Source organism: Protobothrops mucrosquamatus, unplaced genomic scaffold (assembly GCF_001527695.2).
Source record: "Protobothrops mucrosquamatus isolate PMUCROS unplaced genomic scaffold, P.Mucros_1.0 scaffold_19, whole genome shotgun sequence".
NCBI classification, from domain to species: domain Eukaryota; kingdom Metazoa; phylum Chordata; class Lepidosauria; order Squamata; family Viperidae; genus Protobothrops; species Protobothrops mucrosquamatus.
Genome location: NW_015386095.1, coordinates 927,480 through 947,136, shown reverse-complemented (window position 1 = coordinate 947,136; position 19,657 = coordinate 927,480). Strand labels below are relative to the sequence as shown.

At 35.6% G+C, this 19,657-nt stretch overlaps 1 protein-coding gene across 1 annotated transcript in view; it reads right to left on the bottom strand.

Annotated features, from left to right (window-relative positions):
• Nucleotides 1-19,657, bottom strand: part of TMEM131 (transmembrane protein 131) — a 106,050-nt gene that overhangs the window by 48,138 nt on the left and 38,255 nt on the right. Inside the window, exons 7-17 of the mRNA XM_015830579.1 lie at nt 19,260-19,382; nt 18,087-18,167; nt 17,319-17,469; nt 17,178-17,234; nt 14,924-14,985; nt 5,995-6,103; nt 4,227-4,335; nt 3,497-3,650; nt 3,234-3,404; nt 1,253-1,363; nt 1,001-1,135 (exon numbers count right to left, since the gene is read on the bottom strand). Coding sequence (XP_015686065.1) covers nt 1,001-1,135; nt 1,253-1,363; nt 3,234-3,404; nt 3,497-3,650; nt 4,227-4,335; nt 5,995-6,103; nt 14,924-14,985; nt 17,178-17,234; nt 17,319-17,469; nt 18,087-18,167; nt 19,260-19,382 — 1,263 coding nt within the window. The remainder of the gene's footprint in view (nt 1-1,000; nt 1,136-1,252; nt 1,364-3,233; nt 3,405-3,496; nt 3,651-4,226; nt 4,336-5,994; nt 6,104-14,923; nt 14,986-17,177; nt 17,235-17,318; nt 17,470-18,086; nt 18,168-19,259; nt 19,383-19,657) is intronic.

The following is a 19,657-nucleotide window of genomic DNA, read 5'->3' as shown; positions in this document are numbered from 1 at the left end:
ATTTAGATTTATAATGGAAATTAAAATAATTTGTTAGATTATAGCCTTAATGGTTATAGGGAAATGGATTTGTGATAATGAAAGATATGTTATTAGTATATGAGGAGTTATTAGGATGAGAAATAGAATATATTGGTGAATAAAGAATTTAAATTTTAGAATAATATTTGTATTTTAGTCACGAGAATTAGTTTATAATGAAATGAGGGAAACTAAACCTATTCGAATTATAAATAGTGGTTATAAAAGGCTAAATTGGAATATGATAACTGGAATTAAATAAAACCTAAAAACAGGACTTGGATATGTATAACTAAAAAGTTATTGATAAATGTATAGATTGATTGAACTTTAGCTAGAAATGTACTAATATGAATGTGATATAATACCTAAGGGAAATAGAGACGGAACCTTTATTGATGTAAACTGAGATATCTATGCATCACTCTGTTATTGGATTACTGATTACCCTATCGCCACGCTGCTTCCTAATTACCTGGTTGTTAAAATTTGAAAAATTAATAAAATTTGTTTAAAAAAAAGATGATTTTGAGGATAGATGCAGCATGTAGTCTCTGTTTTAGACATATTCTGGACTTTTGTTGGGGGCATTATGGAATTGGTTTCCCATTAACTTATTCCAGGATATTTTTTCATCTCCCTAATCAAGCCAATAGCTCTGTAATCCACAGAAAGTCTCCCTTCAAAATATAACTCTTGCTTATCTTCCAAGAAAAATAAGATACCTTCATTTGACAACCACGATTAGGTTGTCAAATGAAGGTATCTTATTTTTATTACTTTGAAATAAATTTCTATTTTTTTTAACAGGTGGGAGAGCAAGGCTACCAGGAATTGCTTATTTGTGAAAACATCAGACACATTAAATATACTGGGACCAATTAAGTTATTTATTAAAAATGTAAATCATAATAGATGTTTTTTATCTACAGAATAAATACAAGAGGTAATAAAGAACATCAAGAAATATGTAACTTACCGAAGTTTGATCCAATATACTGGCCTTTTCCAAGTCTGGAAGACTAGCAATTATTGTAGTTCTATTGCCTTTTTCAGCAGCTAGGAGTTCTATGGTCAAACCATCACCTATCACATTCCAGCTTTTTAGGAAAAGCTTAGAAAAATAGGATAGTATTAGCATAAATAATAAAACTGATGAGAAGGAAGGAAGGGAGGGAGGGAGGGAGGAAAGAAGGAAGGAAGAAAGGAAGGAAGGAAGGTTGGTTCTTACCTGAATTGGATTACTATTAAGCACTGCAAACATAATGGTGCTAGTTTCCATGGCACTTAATATACCAAAGTCAATTATTTGTTCATCAGGTTTTTGGGGTAATATAAAATACTAAAAAGAATAACAATATTAATTGTATTAAAAGGAGGATAACTCATACATCTCTTACTATAGTGAATAACATAAATCTCCTTGTCTTCCCCAACATTATTTATTCACTAGAATATTTAGATTATTTATAAATAAATAAGCATTGTAATAACATTGTTTGTATTTGCCTTCCAGCTATCTAGCCTGTAGGTCACACAATTATGGAAAAAACAATATCTGAATTCATTAATGTGCCAAGTCAAGATGTTTAAATGCAGTATAAGTAACTAAACCCTATGCTCTAAAACCATTACATAGGTTCATTTCTGTCCCAGTCACTTCGAATATGCATATATATACATACATACACACACACACACACACACACACACACACACACACATATTAGTATGAAACATTTATGCATTGTACAGGTAGTCCTCGGCTTATAACAGTAATGCAGCCTGCTCTTATGGTCGCAAGTGCTGACAAACATTAAGTGAGACATCCTTGCTTAACAATCCCCACCCCGTTCTCCCTGATGCCACCATTAAACAAATACACAGGTTGTCAAGTGAGCATGGGGTACCTCATGGATGGGGGAGGCCCTGGGAAGCCCGCCACCCAGCTGGGTCCATAAAGGAAGCACACAAACAGCAAATGGTTTGTAAAGTCAAAAAAAAAGCCCAGGAGGAGGAAAAGCCCATATAGATTAGGGCCTAGCACTGCATATCAATGTTAGAGAGGCTTCCAAACAAGCCATGCTTGTGGGCTAGGCTTCTGCCCTAATCAGCTGACTGTCAACAGATTACAAACCTCTCTTAGGCTTTGGGGAAGTCTCCTTTGCCTGCGTGCAAAGGAGGCAGCTTCAGGACATGCTTCCCCAAATCTTTCACTTGCTTAATCTCCTCCCTTCCCCGGAAATTTAGATTTCTTCAATAAAGATAACAAAACAAAAAACCAAAAACCTGAGAGGGACAGATTTGTTAATTCACCACCACCACCAAAAAAATAGGTGCTGAAACAAAGCTCTCTGTCTCTCCATAACATTTCATTTGCTTTTTACATAAAATGGTGAGAGATAGAAGGGAAAGGAATGAGGTTGAAAAAAATTGATAAATCCACAATGAGGTTGGTAAATCTATGATGGAAGACTTCAGTCATTATTTCTAAATCAAAATATTTTATTACATTATTCACAAACTTTCTGGAAATATGGAATGGTTTATTACACAGCAGGTAACAAAATACTTGCAAGTATCATTTGATTTTCTCTAGAAACAATTATCCTTTTTAAAAAAAACAGAATTTAAAAAGGAATGGAGCACCTATTTCTATGAAACTATCGTTGTCTGACAAATGGTGATGCCTGCATATTTTCATTCTCTCCTTTCCATGTGGCCAATCACGGTTTTTATTTTCAATCCCAGATTTGCTTTTTGCGTAAGAAGTATTTTAATTAAAAATATTTAAAGCCTACATCCAAGCACATGCCTTTCTGTGAAACTGGTGAATTTTTTTAAAAAAAGTCGACTAAGCTTGCACATTTAATTGTATTCTGCTAAAATCTAGCAGTAAAAAGGTTAAGTATATCTGCACTTTTTCTGACAACAGCCAATGGGAGAAGGAGTTTCTCTTTGGATTTAGATCCCTCTTGAATTTGGCAACATCTGATTTCATCAGGCTAGTTTCCAAAGCACAAAATTAGAGCAGAAGTTAATTTTGCAGCTAGTGCATATCCTTTAATTTGGATTTAAGTAAACTGAAAGACTAAATTTTAAAGTTTCATTTTGGGTTCAGATAAAACATTTCACTACATATGAAATTACAATGAAACCCTATGTTTTTTAAAACAAGGGAGAAAAAATAAATCAAAGAGCGTAGTACTCACATCTAAAAATCCAGTATATGCTCTCACAGGTAGATGAAATTTAGAGGCATTGGTAATGAGCAGAATATTGTTATCAATGTGGAAAGATGATAAAGAAGCCACAAAATAAAGAGTGAAAATATATCTGGATTCATTTGATGGAATTAAAACTGGTTTGCTGAAGTTGTGAACCTAGTTTAATACATAAAGCAGCAATTAACTTTAAATACAATTTGTGTAACATTGAACATTTATAAAATAATGTCATATATAATGGAGCTTACTTTAAATGTTGCTTTGATTTCTTCCGGAAGTATTATATCATGAATGAAGACTGCAAAATTGAATGTGTTTGTTAAAAAGATTGATCTTTCCACAGAGTCTGTTGGACTGTCACGAATATGAAACAATGTTGCTGCATGATCAAATCCCAGATATCTATTTCAAAATAAGAACATTGAGGGGGAGATTTATGCACTCTTCTAATAGTAGTTATTACACATTTTTTCTAATAATATTGAACTAAGATTGTTTTGGAAAGTTTAATATAGTACTTCTACAAAAAGAGTTTTAAACCCAAACTCATTTTTCATTTCCATATTAATACCCCTTCCAATCAACATATTCTGCCAAAATTAGACATACAAGTCATTCAAATAAATGAAGAGTGGGCAATGGGCAATTGCCAACTGCAAGACTATATAGATATGCCCTCTACTTGAATTTCAGTAACATGATTCTGATAAATTATTCTATGCTACCCAGTTCAATTACATGGGACTTAATAGAACTCAACAGTGAAAGATATACCATTCATTCCCCAAATCCAGGAAAACAATGGAAAAATCATATCTTGCTTTAACACTATTCAAATAAACCAAATCCTACAAATCCTGAAATCATTTTACATTACTATAAGGAGCTACTCAATTGTTTAACTATCTGTCTATAAAATGTTGTGCAAAGTCAAAAATGCAAAGCAAATTTCAAAAATACATGCTAATGTAACCTTACCCATCCAATACTTCTGCCTGATATGGAATTTCAAGTTTTGAATAGGTCTTCTCTTTTGCTTTCACAGTTATTTTTCCAGAAAATTGTGCAGGTCGTTTTGCTTTTGATGCTATGATATGTACACATTTGCATACACATACATGAACAAAAAGAATCAATGTTACTTTGTGTACATTTTTAACTACACACAAACATATCAAAGCTGTTATTTTGGTATTTAAGCATAATACTGTAAGTATAATGTAAGTATTATTTGCTAACTAAAAGTGAAGTACTCATTTTTTTTTAGTTAAAAGGAGAAGACGGAGCCTTCAACATATTCTTCACTTTGAATTGTTTTGTGTATTACAGTATACTGAATCAGGTAATACACAGTAAAATTTAAGTATTGGAAGAGAACATGGAGATAATCTATAGTCCAAACTCCTGCCCACTGCAGGAATCCATTACTACATTATATGGAATCTGCTGAAACATTTAAAGCAGCAGAATAGAACCCTTCTCTCTTGGAATAATTTTATCAATTTTATCTTCTACATGACAAACTTTCAAAAATTTGAATACAGCTGTCACTCAGCAGACTTTTCTTCTCCAAGCTAAACATAGTTCCTCCAAAAGTTCCTCATATGTTTTTTTTCCTCTTAGGCTCTTTATTAACTGCTCTTCTATAGACATTGCTCCCGTTTGCCAATATTCTTTATACAACGCAGAACTAGAACAGGATTTGAGATTCTATTTGGTCTGACAAATTCAAAGTAGAAAAACATTGACTTCTATTGATCTTGACATTACATTTATACTGATGCAGCCTACAATTGCATTTATTCTGTAGCTGTATCACATTGTTGTCTTGTGTTCAGATATGATTCAAAAACATACCCAGATATCTTTCACATGTATTACTATTCAATATGGTCTCTCCCATCCTAACCTTTGCCTTTTTTCTATTCAAATGTGGGACTTGTCTGTCCTTGTTGACTGGCCATCTTGTTTGTTACTATCATTTTTTTTCCAGCTTGTGAAGATATTACTGAATCATGATAGTGTTGCTGAGTTGTTTGCCACTACCCTATCTTCATTTTGTCTGCAATTCTGATATTATTTTTAAATTCCTCATCAGTTCCATTCATAGATATGTTGAATGGCACAGAATGGAATTCAATGTTACATCTGATGTGGAGTAACTGATGTACTCATTGAATACAATCATTAACCAGCTTTTTAAGCATTTAATGATAGTCCACCCTATATTTTGCCACCCTCTATATAAGAATCTCATGGAAGCCTCTTCAGAACTTTGCTGAATTTGAGGTATGCTATGTTTGCTGCAATCTGATGATCAACCAATCATTCTGTAGGATATGCAGTCACATTCAATTTAGCCCTGATTATACTGACTCCTCTTTTAAATTAACTACTTTTGCAAATGATTCATACAACCTGCTGAAATTCACATGATTGTAGTTAGTTATGTCCCATAGCCAAAGATTTGCTGAAGTACAGCATCTGTTAACTTGACATACTGTACAAATTGACTCTTTGCATATGTATTAAATGGCAAGATGGATATATAGCACTTCAAATACTCTGACTGATAGACTATATATATTTCTGTCTGTATTATATTAAATAATGACTATTTTCAAACTAAAAGTAAATAGTAGTACATTTATTTATATTCATTAATATATCTTGGCTTTGAATAAAAAGTAAATTTTAAAAATGTATTTTGATTTCACTGAATGCTATTACAAACATTATCACATACCATCAAAACTAATAGTTGCAACTTTGGTATATTTATTTTCAGAAGCTCGCAATGTAATTGGCTTGAAATGGATTGTGATAGCTTCATTTTGTGGTGTGGGTCTAACACTCTGAAAAAGAAGCAAAATTGTTTCTGCATACTAATAAACAAATTAATCCACTACTATTATTTTTACTAATAATTATCTTTAATAATTATAGGAAGCATACCTAGAGTCAGATATAAAGATCCCTAGCTATATACAAATGCTCAAAGTTTGGGGAACAAACTGGGAGAACTTGAATTATTAATACATGAGGGTAGATATGATATAGTTGCAATTACTGAAACTTGGTGGGATAAAACCCATGACTGGAACGTACTGATAGAAGGATACAAACTGTTCCCCCCCCCAAAAAAAAGAAGAAAAAAATCCAGAGTCCATAAAAGAGGAGGTGGAGTTGCATTTTATGTAAAAGATTACTATATTGCTACAGAAATCGACAAAACCAAAGAAAAAGCCTCCTAGAATGCATATGGGTCAATATAAAAGAAAATAAGAATGATATTGCTATAGGTGTATACTGCAGGCCACCCAACCAAGCACAAAAAATATAAGTACTTTTTGCTAACCAATTAACAAATATATGTAGAACATAATCATACCAGAGTCTTAGATTTTAAAAGAGCTAATTTTAACAAACTCAAGAGACAGCTTGGGAAAGATTCCTTGGATGAAATCCTAAAAGGAAAACAAGAAGCTTGGGAAACTCTGAAAAATCATAAAAGCCCAGTCCAATACCACTGAAAAAGAAAAACAAGAAATCCAAGAAGAAACCAGCATGGTTGCACAAAGATCTCTCTGATAAACTGAAAGATAAAAAGGATAAGTATAAAAAATGGAAAGAGGAATACATAAATAAGGCAGAATATCAGCAGATAGCCAGAATCTGCAAAGATGAAGTCAGGAAAGCAAACGCTCAGAATGAACAGTCTTGCAACAAAAGTAAAAAATAATAATAAGTTTCTTTCAACATACAGTGAGGGAAAAAATTATTTGATTCCCTGCTGATTTTGTACGTTTGCCCACTGAAAAAGAAATGATCAGTCTATAATTTTAATGGTAGGTTTATTTTAACAGTGAGAAACAGAATAACAACAAAAAAATCCAGAAAAACGCATTTCAAAAAAGTTATCAATTGATTTGCATTTTAATGAGTGAAATAAGTATTTGATCCTTTTGCAAAACATGACTTAGTACTTGGTGGCAAAACCCTTGTTGGCAATCACAGAGGTCAGACATTTCTTGCATACATCTCAGGAGGGATTATGTCCCACTCGTCTTTGCAGATCCTCTCCAAGTCATTAAGGTTTTGAGGCTGACGTTTGGCAGTTTGAACCTTCAGCTCCTTCCAGATTTTCTATGGGATTAAGGTCTGGAGACTGACTAGGCCACTCCAGAACCGTAATATGCTTCTTTTTGAACCACTCCTTTGTTGCCTTGGCCGTATGTTTTGGGTCATTGCCATGCTGGAATACTCATCCACGGCCCATTTTCAATGCCCTGGCTGAGGGAAGGAGGTTCTCACCCAAGATTTGAGGGTACATGGCCCCGTCCATTGTCCCTTGGATGTGATGAAGTTGTCCTGTCCCCTTAGCAGAAAAACACCCCCAAAGCATAATGTTTCCACCTCCATGTTTGACGGTGGGGATGGTGTTCTTGGGGTCACAGGCAGCATTCCTCCTCCTCCAAACACGGCAAGTTGAGTTAATGCCAAAGAGCTCGATTTTGGTCTCATCTGACCACAGCACTTTCACCCAATTCTATTCTGAATCATTCAGATATTCATTGGCAAACTTCAGACAGGCCTGTACATGCGTTTTCTTTGCGGGCGCTGCAGGATTTCAGTCCTTCATAACATAGTGTGTTACCAATTGTTTTCTTGGTGACTATGGTCCCAGCTGTCTAGAGATCATTGACAAGATCCTCCCGTGTAGTTCTGGGCTGATTTCTCACCGTTCTCATGATCATTGAAACGCCACGAGGTGAGATCTTGCACGGAGCCGCAGACCAAGGGAGACTGACAGTTATTTTGTGTTTCTTCCATTTGCGAATAATCGCACCAACTGTTGTCACCTTCTCACCGAGCTGCTTGGCAATAGTTTTGTAGCCCATTCCAGCCTTCTGTAGGTCTACAATTTTGTCCCTGACATCCTTGGACAGCTCTTTGATCTTGGCCATGGTGGAGAATTTGGAATCTGATTCATTGACTGCTTCTGTGGACAGGTGTATTTTATACAGGTAACAAACTGAGATTAGGAGCATTCCCTTTAAGAGAGTGCTCCTAATCTCAGTTCATTACTTGTATAAAAGACACCTGGGAGCCAGAAATCTTGCTGGTTGATAGGGGATCAAATACTTATTTCACTCATTAAAATGCAAATCAATTGGTAACTTTTTTGAAATGTATTTTTCTAGATTTTTTTGTTGTTATTCTGTCAGTGGGCAAATGGACAAAATCAGCAGGATGTCAAATATTTTTTTCCCTTCACTGTATAAATAACAAGAAAAAAGCCAAGGAAACAGTCGGTCCACTAAAGGGACAATATGGCAAGGAAGTAAAAGGCAGTAGAGAAAAAGCAGAGCTGCTTAACTTATTCTTTGCATTGGTCTTCACGCAAAAATAAACTATAGCCCAACTTACCAAAAACATAACTGTAAAAGACAGACTAGAAATAAAAATTAAAATAAGCAAGAAAATGTCTGATCTTGATGAATATCAATCATTGGGAACTGACGGATTACATCCCAGAGTTCTAAAGGAGCTGGCAGATGTCATCTCAGAACCATTGTACCATATCTTTCAAAAGTCCTGGAGCATCGGGGAACTACCAGAGGACTGGAAAAGAGCTGATGTGATTCCATCTTCAGAAAAAGGAAAAAAATAAACCCAGGAAACTATAGCCCAATCATCCTAACATCAATACCCAGGAAGATACTAGAAAAGATAATAAAAAACAAACCTGCAAACATCTAGAAACAAACAAAGTTATAACTAGTAGCCAGCACAGGTTTGTTAAAAACAGATCATGCCAAACCACTCTTATTTCATTCCTTGACAAAGTCACTAAATTAGTAGACCAGTTAAATCCTGTGGACATAGTATACTTAGACTTCAGTAAGACATTCGACAAAATAGACCACAACCTACTTCTTGGTAAGCTAAAAAAAAGTGGGATAGATAGCATCACCACCAGATGGATTTTTAACTGGCTGACAAACCATACTCAACGAGTAGTCCTTAATGGTACTACATCTACATGGAGAGAAGTAAGCAGTGGGGTACCACAAGGTTCTGTCTTAGGTCCAATACTCTTCAATATCTTCATAAATTATTTAGATGAGGGAATAGAAGGGGAATTCATCAAATTTGCAGATGATATTAAGCTGGCAAGAATAGCCAACACCCTAGATGATAAGCTCAAGATCCAGATGGATCTCGATAGATTTGAACACTGGGCCCTATCTAACAAAATAAGACCATGCTTGGAATACTGCATCCAGTTTTGGTTGCCACGATGTAAAAAAAGACTCCAGAAAGGGTGCAGAGAAGAGCAACAAAGATGATTAGGGGCCTGGAGGCTAAAATATATGAAGAATGGTTACAAGAACTGGACATGGCTAGTCTAGTAAAGAGAAGGACCAAAGGTGACATGATAGCAGTATTCCAATATTTGAGGGGTTGTCACAAAGAGGAGAAGGTCAACCTATTTTCCAAAGCACCCAAAAGCCAGACAAGGAACAATGGATGGAAACTGATCAAGGAGAGATTCAACCTAGAAATAAGGAGAAATTTTCTGACAGTGAGAACAATCAACCTAGAAATAAGGAGAAATTTTCTGACAGTGAGAACAATGGAACAGCTTGCCTTCAGGAGTTGTAGGTGCTTCATCACTGGATGCTTTCAAGATGAGACTGGACATCCACTTGTCAGAATGGTGTAGGGTCTCCTACTTGAGCAGGGGGTTGGACTAGATGACCTACAAGGTCCCTTCCAACTCTGTTATTCTATTCAGACCTTCCATTCAGTATTGAAAATGTTCATTAGAGCATTATGTCAGATTAAGAAACCACACAGTTCATAGTAGCAGCACACATTAATTGTAATTCCCAAACACTTATTTCATTGTATCTTTTCAACTTTTATTTCTTAGGTTAGAAAATATGATGACTAGAACTGTATGCTATCACCAAAATATATTAGAATAACATCAATCCATAGTAATTTGGATTACAAAGACACCTAAAGCCCTTACATTTTAGATTTTTATAAAAGTAATACTTGATAGCCTCTTAGATTACATTAGAAAGAAGCTCAACTCTTAAGACATATTGCGTTTGATGAAAGGGAACTTTAGTCTTGGTTTAATGTCATGGTTCCGATAGATGAGACCACGTAAAGCAGAACTCCCAAGGCTTGAGTATTCCTCTAAGAACATGTTTATTAGTTACAAAGTATTAGCACAATCAAAAGTGAAACCAAGACTAAAGTTCCCTCCCAAAGCAACAGTATTACAAATGTAAAATTAAGATTCTGGAAAAGATAACGAAGCAATGAATCAGAGGCAAACAATGTCATAACCAAAAGCCAACATGGGTTTGTCAAAAATCTTATTGCATTCTTTGACAAAGTGAGAAAATTAGTGGACAGGAGGAATGCTATGTATATAATTTACTTGTTCATCAGTAGGGCATTTGATAAAGTAGATTACAACCTTCCACTTGATAAGATAGAAAAAATGTAGGTTAGACAGCATCACCACCAGATGGATTTGTAACGGGCTGACCAACTGCACTCAACGTATAGTCCTCAATGGAACTGCATCTACATGGAAGGAAGTATGCAGTGGGGTACCCCAAAGCTCTTTTTTAGGCCCAGTACTCTTCAACATTTTCATCAATGATTTGGATGAGGGCATAGATGGGAACCCATCAAATTTGCAGATGACACCAAGCTTGCAGAAATAGCCAATATCCCAGAAGATAGGCTTAAGATACAGAAGGATCTTGACAAACCTGAACACTGGGCACTGTCTATGATGAAAAATTCACCAAATTCAATGGTGAAAAAAGTAAGGTTCTACATTTAGGCAAGAAAAACCAAATGCACACGTATAGTATATGGCTTGCCTGGCTCAATAGTAGTAACTGTGAGAGGGATCTTGGAGTCCTAGTGGACAATCACTTAAGTATGAGCCAGCAGTGTGCTGCAGCTGCCAAAAAAGCCAACACAGTGCTAGGCTGCATTAACAGAGGGATAGAATCAAGATCATGTGAAGTGTTAACACCACTTTATAATGCCTTGGTAAGACCACACTTGGAATACTGCATCCAGTTTTGGTTGACACAATATAAAAAAAGTTGAGATTCAAGAAAGAGTGCAGAGAAGAGCAACAAAGGTGATTAGGGGACTGGAGACTAAAACATAAAGAACGGTTGCTGGAATTGGATATGTCTAGTTTAATGAAAAGAAGGACTAGGAGTGACATGATATCAGGTTGCCACAAAGAGGGAGTCAAGCTATTCTCCAAAGCACCCGAAGGCAGGACAAGAAGCAATGGATGGAAACTAATTAATGAGAGAAGCAACCTAGAACTATGGAGAATTTTCCTGACAGTTAGAACAATTAATCAGAGGAATAACTTGCCTCCAGAAGTTGTGGATGCTCCAACACTGGAAGTTTTTAAGAAGAGATTGGACAACCATTTATCTGAAAAGGTATAGGGTTTCCTGTCTGAGCAGGGGATTGGACCAGAAGATCTCCAAGGTCCCTTCCAACTCTGTTATTCTGTTCTTTTACATGTAAAAGAGCCAAGTCGCGTGAGCCTAACTTGGATTCAGAAATTGAACAATATCCAGTGTAGTGATGATGGCATAGGCTGAAAGTACTATGCTCAATTTTAGCAAATGGACCATTGCATTTTAGATTAATGGAAGCTTCCAGGTCATTTTAAAAGTCAGCTCATGTGGTATGTGTTATATTAACCTAACTGATGGATATACCGCTTTCCCCCTCACACACCAATTGAAACCTCCTACTAATGAAGAAGTGGAAACACTGCAGAAAAATTGTTTTAATCACAAACCCTTACAGGCCGCCACCTATCTTGTTCCTAAGGCCTAAGGGCACTTACATCCAGTCACCTGTGGGGCAATGCTTTTGGTGCAACTAAGATCTCATAACTCACCTGTTTTCCCCAGCATTGGCATGGAACTATAGTAAGAACCATAAATCTGGTGGACAAGTTTTTGGTTGGGTTATAGGGGCATTTTTGACACATCTATGAACTCAAATATAAAGGCAATATAAATATGAGGTAATAAAAGGCATTATTGTAGCATTCATCAAATGTTTTGAACTTTCATCAAGCTCAGCCAACGTAACCACTGGCGGAAATAAAGTTGTAGTCCAAAATATTTGGAGGTTACTGAGTTACTTATTCCTGATTATTTCTGGCATAGAAACCAAATAATTACAGCTCTTTGTCTATTTCAGTATTAACATTTTCTTTTTTCTGAAATTCATAAGCGTTGAGATAAGTGATTATAAAAGAATAAACTTTAGTGGCTATAGAAATTGGCTGTAGTGTTAGAAAATACTTAAAAATTTAAACCTAGGACTATCTAGATTAGATTTTAACTAAACATAGTCTTGCCTTTCTCATTACATTCAAGTGAAGTTTGAAATAGACTTCTTTGCTCTCAAACCATGCTGAAACAATGTCCAGGATACAAAAAGTTGTCCTTCCCTACTCACATGAAAAATATTTTAGCCTTTAGGGTAAGTTTAAATATATAGACCACTTTTTCAGTCAATTTTGCTGTAAAGTGTCAGTGATCAAATCATTAGGATTCTACAGATTATTACTATTGTTGTTATATTTTAATCTCACCTTACAGCCAAAAGTAAAATACCATTGAATAAGATTTTCAAATAATCAATACAAAGAGAACTGGCTAAGTAATTTAACAAATAAAAAATGTAAACAGGTTCTATCAAGGAGGATTATCTGTATTATTCTATTATTATGATTAACAGCAGCAGTTTTGTATTCAATTACTGTAGATTTATTTCTGGAACTTAATAGTATATTGTTTAGAAAGTATCCCTAGACAATTCTGTATTTTTATTGATACCATTTAAGCCACACAATAGGGAACAGATCAGATCCAGGGATTCATGAAATGTTTGTTAGGCTACAACTGCATCAGATGTATTTAAGTCTCTTCTATAACATTAATGTGATTATGCATATTTTATCTTATTTAGAGAATTGCTACAATGCTAGATGTTAAGAAATACATTTCTCAGGCTTCTAAATTTGAGTCCAGCAATTACTTTTATATTAAAGTTTCTTTTTGATAATGCTATTATCAATTTAGAGAGGCCAAAAACAGCTCACTTAACAATCATGTTACTAAACTAACAACTTCAATGATTTACTTAAAAACTTTGGCAAGAAAGGTCGTAAAATGGGGCAAAATTCACTTAACTGTCTCGCTTAGCAACAAAAATGTTGGGCTCAGTTGTGGCAGTAAGTCAAGGACTACCTGTATTTTCATTGGCTATAGTTTGAACAAAAAAAAATTGGGACATGATTCTTTAGGAGGGTCTCAAATCTATATAATTGTTATGGCAATCATAATTCTGTAGGATATTAATCACTTCCTGGATAGAAGTATATGAACCTTCTCTTATTAAATGTAATAAATCAGAGAAATAAAGATATATTAAGTCAAATGAGGCACATTCTTTAAATCAAAATTTTAAGCTTCAACAATCAGACTTCTCTGCATCCATCGCCTGGAGAGAAAAGGAATAGTATATACAAACTGAGTCTCAGAATGCTTAGTAAACAAGAAACTTTCATGGTCTAGAACAGTGATGGCGAACCTTTTAGAGACCGAGTGCCCAAACTGCAACCCAAAACCCATTTATGCACCGTTGGGTGCCGGGTGGGTGTGGCCCATTGGGTGGGTGTGGCCCATTGGGTGGGCGTGGCTGAACTAAAAAGTTCAATCAATTCCAACTTTGCAAGATCTTTTTTTTTCCCTGCGAGAAGTTGAAATTGACTGATTGATTGAATCTTTTTTTTTTTTGCACACGGCGGCAAAGGCTTAAAGTGAAAAGGTTTTATAAAACCCAGCTGAAGGCCTAGGACTGGGGCGACGGTGCGCGTGCCCACAGAGAGGGCTCTGAGTGCCGCCTCTGGCACCCGTGCCATAGGTTCGCCACCACTGGTCTAGAAACTTGCTAGTTCCATCTGCCTTCAGGGTAACCCTACTTAAAGCACTGTTAACTTATATTATAAACAGGTAGCATAAATCTCTGGCAAGATGTGGTGCCAAAAGCTGATAATCTACTTGCAAAGGTTGACACTGATTTGGAAAAAGTAAACACTATGTATAAAGGATAGGTGACAATGCAAATGGTGTGTCAAGCCCCAAGAACCAAGAAGAGCATCTGGAGTTACCCTACAACAATTTCCCTTATTGCTCTTCACCTAGAATTAAAAAACTTGCCAAACTAAAGCAACTGTTTGCATCACTATAGATATATTCTGGGAATAGTTAGGATGATCCTTTTTAATTGTCTTCTTCCCAAAGACCAAACCTTCAATGGCTTTACTGCCTCCTTGCCCTTTGGAATGTCACCCCTCCCACCTGGGAATCCAAACTATATTCCACCACATGTCATAAGAAAAGGGAAGCCAAACTTTCAGAACGCAAGCTTTGACTTCTAATACTGTCTGTCTGTCTATCTATCACCCTTGTTATTTTTATAACACTTAAACTTATATGGGTGGCCCAAAGTAACCCATATAAATTTAAGTGTACAAAAGAAAGGAAAGTTATAATGAACTTTGAAATTAAACAGGCAATACTTACAGTTATTGGTACATCTTTTGTTCCTGAATTTAACAAATGTAGATTTAAAATTTTTGGCAGATCTATTGAGACATATAGAAGGCATTGTAAGTACTTTTGTACCCAAAATCAGAATTTAACTAATTTTAGCTGTAAGATATTTATTTTGGTTTTCTAAGGTCAAGCATATTTAATTGTCCTAATTAGAAAATTGTAATCTTTAATTGTTAAACAGATTGTTTTAAATGATCCTTTTTTCTTTAATATAGCAATTAATATTAACCAAGAGTATAACTACAGGTTGAAAAGTCAAATGCAAATCCTTTTCCCAATATATTTGAACAGGGAATTATAACAAACTGAAAGCTTTTGAAATCAATTTTATGTCTCCAAATCTTTTTAAAATGCTCTGCAAATAGTATAGCACTGTTAATCAACAGCAATGAAATGCAACTGAAGCTTTAACTCACAGTGTAGAATCACAGAGTCATATGGCTGGAAGAGAACTTGAAGATTTTCCAGTTCAATCCTCTGCCCAAGGCAGGAAGTTATTGTTGATATATTCAAATATAGTGTACATCCAGATGAATTTGTACATTCATCTGGATATACTAATCTTCGTTTCACTTACTTAATTTTACTTTAATTATCTGTACTACAAAAACTTTATGCATAACTAAATAAAGCATGTATATAGATAAATCTACCTACCTACCTACCTACCTATGAGATGATTATTACATGCATAAAATACAGAACAAAAATGATGCATTTATTCTATAATGATATCTTGTTCTTTTTAGACTGCATAAGAAGCTTGGGGGGGGGGGGAAGCACTGGTTTGCACTAATGAGAGATATGTAATTGTGCCATTAGCCATTCTTATACTGGTTGTCCAGGGCTTGATTCTTTTCTCCATGTGTTTAAGACCTGCATGGAAATGTTAAATACCGTGTTTCCCCGAAAGTAAGGCCTACCCCGAAAATAAGCCCTAGCTTTATTTTTGGAGGTGGACCTAATATAAGCCTTACCCCCAAAATAAGCTCTAGTTTAGGGGTGAGGCACACACCTAAAAATCAAGCTAGGGCGGGGGTGGGGTTGTGAAGCTGCCCCACGCATCCCGCACCCACTTACCTTGCAGCCAGGCCTCTCCTCACTGGCCCACTTCTTCTGCGGCGTCTTCTGCAGCCAGGCCTGCATTTTTCAGTCACAGGCCTTTCCAGAAGGTCACCGCATCTGAGAACCGAGCTATGGATTCAATCCATAGCTCGGTTCTGCAAGATCTATGAAGTCGAGAAATGAGCTATGGATTCAATCCATAGCTCGCTCGGTACTCGGCTGCATAGGCTTTCCAGAAAGGCCTGACTGCGAAATGCAGGCTGGAATGCAGCTGCAGAATGAAGCTGCTCCTTCGGCCAGAAGAAGTGGACCGGCTAGGCGGGGCTGTCGGTGCTGGAGGTGAGTATAAAAGATACCCCCTGAAAATAAGACATGGTGCCTCTTTTGAAGACAAAAAATATATAAGACCTGGTCTTATTTTTGGGGAAACACGGTACTTCAGTTAAACACCCCCAGATAGGAGATGAAGTAGCTGCTATTACATGATGTCTGGATGGGAGAAAACAACTGAAACTGACTCACAGCAAGACCGAGTTGTTATCTTTCCAGAAGCAATCAGATTTGGAGAAGCCTCTTACACTAACCCTTGACTGCACTGTTTGAAATAAGAAGCCCATGACATAAGAATTTATAGTTTTTTCTTTGGCTGCTGGTGGAGAACATGACTAGGACAGCCTTTTCCCAGCTTTAGTTGGTCCACAAATTTTATTATTTTGAAATAGAGGCCTTGAGGCCTTCATTACCTTGAGATTGAATTACTGCAGTAATTCATGCTAGCGAGCTAGGAGGCACTTCAACAGTGCTACATCTATAAACTGCACAGAATGCTGGTCGCTTTTCTCCAGGTGTTTATAAGAGTCAAACTCTGCTGCAGTTTTTTGTGATGTAGAAAAATGTCATTTTAGAAAAGTCTATTCCCCAGTTCAGATCCCCCCCTCCGCTATCCCCTACTGGTAGCAATGTTGTGGCTGGTCCCCATTAAAGCTTTGGGATTGAGGTGACTGATGTGCTGCTGATTTAAAGATATGTTTTCTTTTAAATGATCATTTTTATAGTATTTACAGGTGCCATCCCAAATGTGTTGAAATCAGGCAGAATGTAAATTGTATAATTAAATCAATAATAATTATAAGAAATATTCAAATGTAGGATTTACCTTTTGTTCTTAAAGTACCAAAATCTAGCATTTCTGTTGATGAATAAATTCCTGGAGCTTTAAAAGAAAATAAACAAAATTAGTTTCTTTTCCACTGTAGAAGAGAAATACATGGAACTGATTAAAAACTATATCACAAACCGGTTGTAACTTCTACTTCTACTGGAAGAATAATGAACTCTGTAGTATCTGAGGAATTTGTTTTTATTCGAATAAATGCTGTGTAATTATCTGCTTCTCTTGAAGAAAAACTTGCTCTCATTACTCCTTTAGTTTCATAGGGAGGGATTTCCTGTTGAATAGACAATAGTGGAAAATATGAGTCAAAAAAACTAAAGGTCCAGAAATCCATTTAGTATAATGTTGACTATATTTTGATCTGTTGATTATATATTTAGTAGAAAGATATCATTAGTGATTATTATCACTATATAAAAATCATAACCATGCTTCTAATGACAATAAAGAAGCATAAAGAGGTTTCAATTTGTACTACAGGTAGGCTGCGACTGACAACCATTCATTTAATGAACGTTCAAAGTTACAATGGCACTGAAAAAAGTGACTTATGCCCGGTTTTCACACTTACAACCATTGCAGCATCCCTATTATTATATGATCAAAATTTGGCAACGGGCATGTATTTATGACAGTTGCACTGTCCTGTGGGGTTATGTGATCACCATCTGTAACCTTCCCAACTGGCTTCTGAGAAGCAAAATCAGGAAGTCAGATTCGCTTAACAACCAGATGGCTCACTTAACAACTGTAGTGATTTACTTAACTGTGGCAAAAAGGTCCTAAAATGGGACACAGCTCACTTAACAACTGCCTTGCTTGGCAATGGAAATTTTGGACTAAATTGTGGTCATCAAAAGCAGATAATAACATCAATGAATTATCACTTACCCACAGTTTTTTTGTTCCTCCTTGTTGGCCAGATGGAAGCTCTAGATGAAGATCACCCCCACTTGAATACATTTCAACTACCTGAGAGAAAAGGCAAAAAAAAAAAGGGGGGGGGAGGAGGGAGAAGGATAAGAAAAAAAGTTGTTAAAAGTGTTAATAAAACCTGAATCCAAATTCAAACTAGATGTCTCAAGGTGGCTACATGCTTAGATACAATATTTGTGACATAACTCTTTTAAAAATACCCAATTTTGAAGTGAGAAATCACTAGTAATTACAGTGTTATAATAACAGTCGCCTGTTATTGTAAAGGATAAAAAAATGCAATTAATTCACAATTAGTTTGGTAAGAGTTCTATCTATAATACATGATTCTCCTTTCTAGTTTTCTAGTTAATTTCCAAGTTTAGCTTTGCAGACATCAAGAAATCCTAACTTTAGAAAGACCATGTAAGATTTGGGAATAAAAACATTAGAAGGACTTGTCAAATGTTCCTAAACCCTAGCAGCCTTCCATTATATCATGCCAGAAAAAAATTAGTTAGCTCATAGTAGGAGAGAATGCTCTTAAATTTTTCCTATTCTGCCAGTCAATTGCCAGCAAAGCACTGGATCTGTCAGAATACCGATGTCAGAACACTAATGTAGAGATAATAACCCAGTCTGAAAATAAATAAATAGATAAGATCAAATATTTCAAGAATTGCATGAAATATAGTTCTCAGATCATAACCATTTATATAGTGACTGAAGTTATGATGGTGCTCAAAAAAGTGATTTACAATCAGCTCTAGCACTTACAATCATTGCAGGATTCTCACAGTCATGACTATGATTTAGGGCCTTGGCAAGTGTCATGCAATTATGACAGTCATAGCATTCTGCAATCACATCATCGCCATTTGCGACCTTCCCAGCTGACTTCTGACAAGCAAAGACAATGGGGAAGCTGGAAGGAAGTTCCAAGTCACGGTCACATGATGTCTCGTTTAACAACCGCTTAACGAAAAAAGCGGGTAAAATCAGGTGTGTTCATGTGATACTTCACTAATGAGTGCACTGAATATTGATGTATGTTCCATCCCTTATTTTGGTCGTAAGTCAAAGACTACTTGCACGTAATATATTACAATTCTTTAATATACCTATAAATATGAAAATGGTACTACTTGCCTGCAGAGGTTCACTATGGGGATTGTGTATGTTTATTATAGGAGAAAAACTGCTGTTCACTGGAACTTTTGCTCCTATAAAAGGGCGCAGTCTATAAGGGTTTGGTACTCCTACTCCAAACACCTGTTTAGGAAGAAAAAAAATTAGTAATCAATATGCTTATTTTATTTCTCCTAGCTTTAAAATTAACCCAATTCTCAGCACTAAAGAAACTCCCACATCTGTTTCTGAATCTGAAGTTCATTATTGTAAGGTTTAAAGACCTCAGGCATTACTTAATTTCCTAATCATATAAAATTCAAGCATATATATATATATATATATATATATATATATATATATATATATATATATATATATATATATATATATATATATATATATATATATATATATAT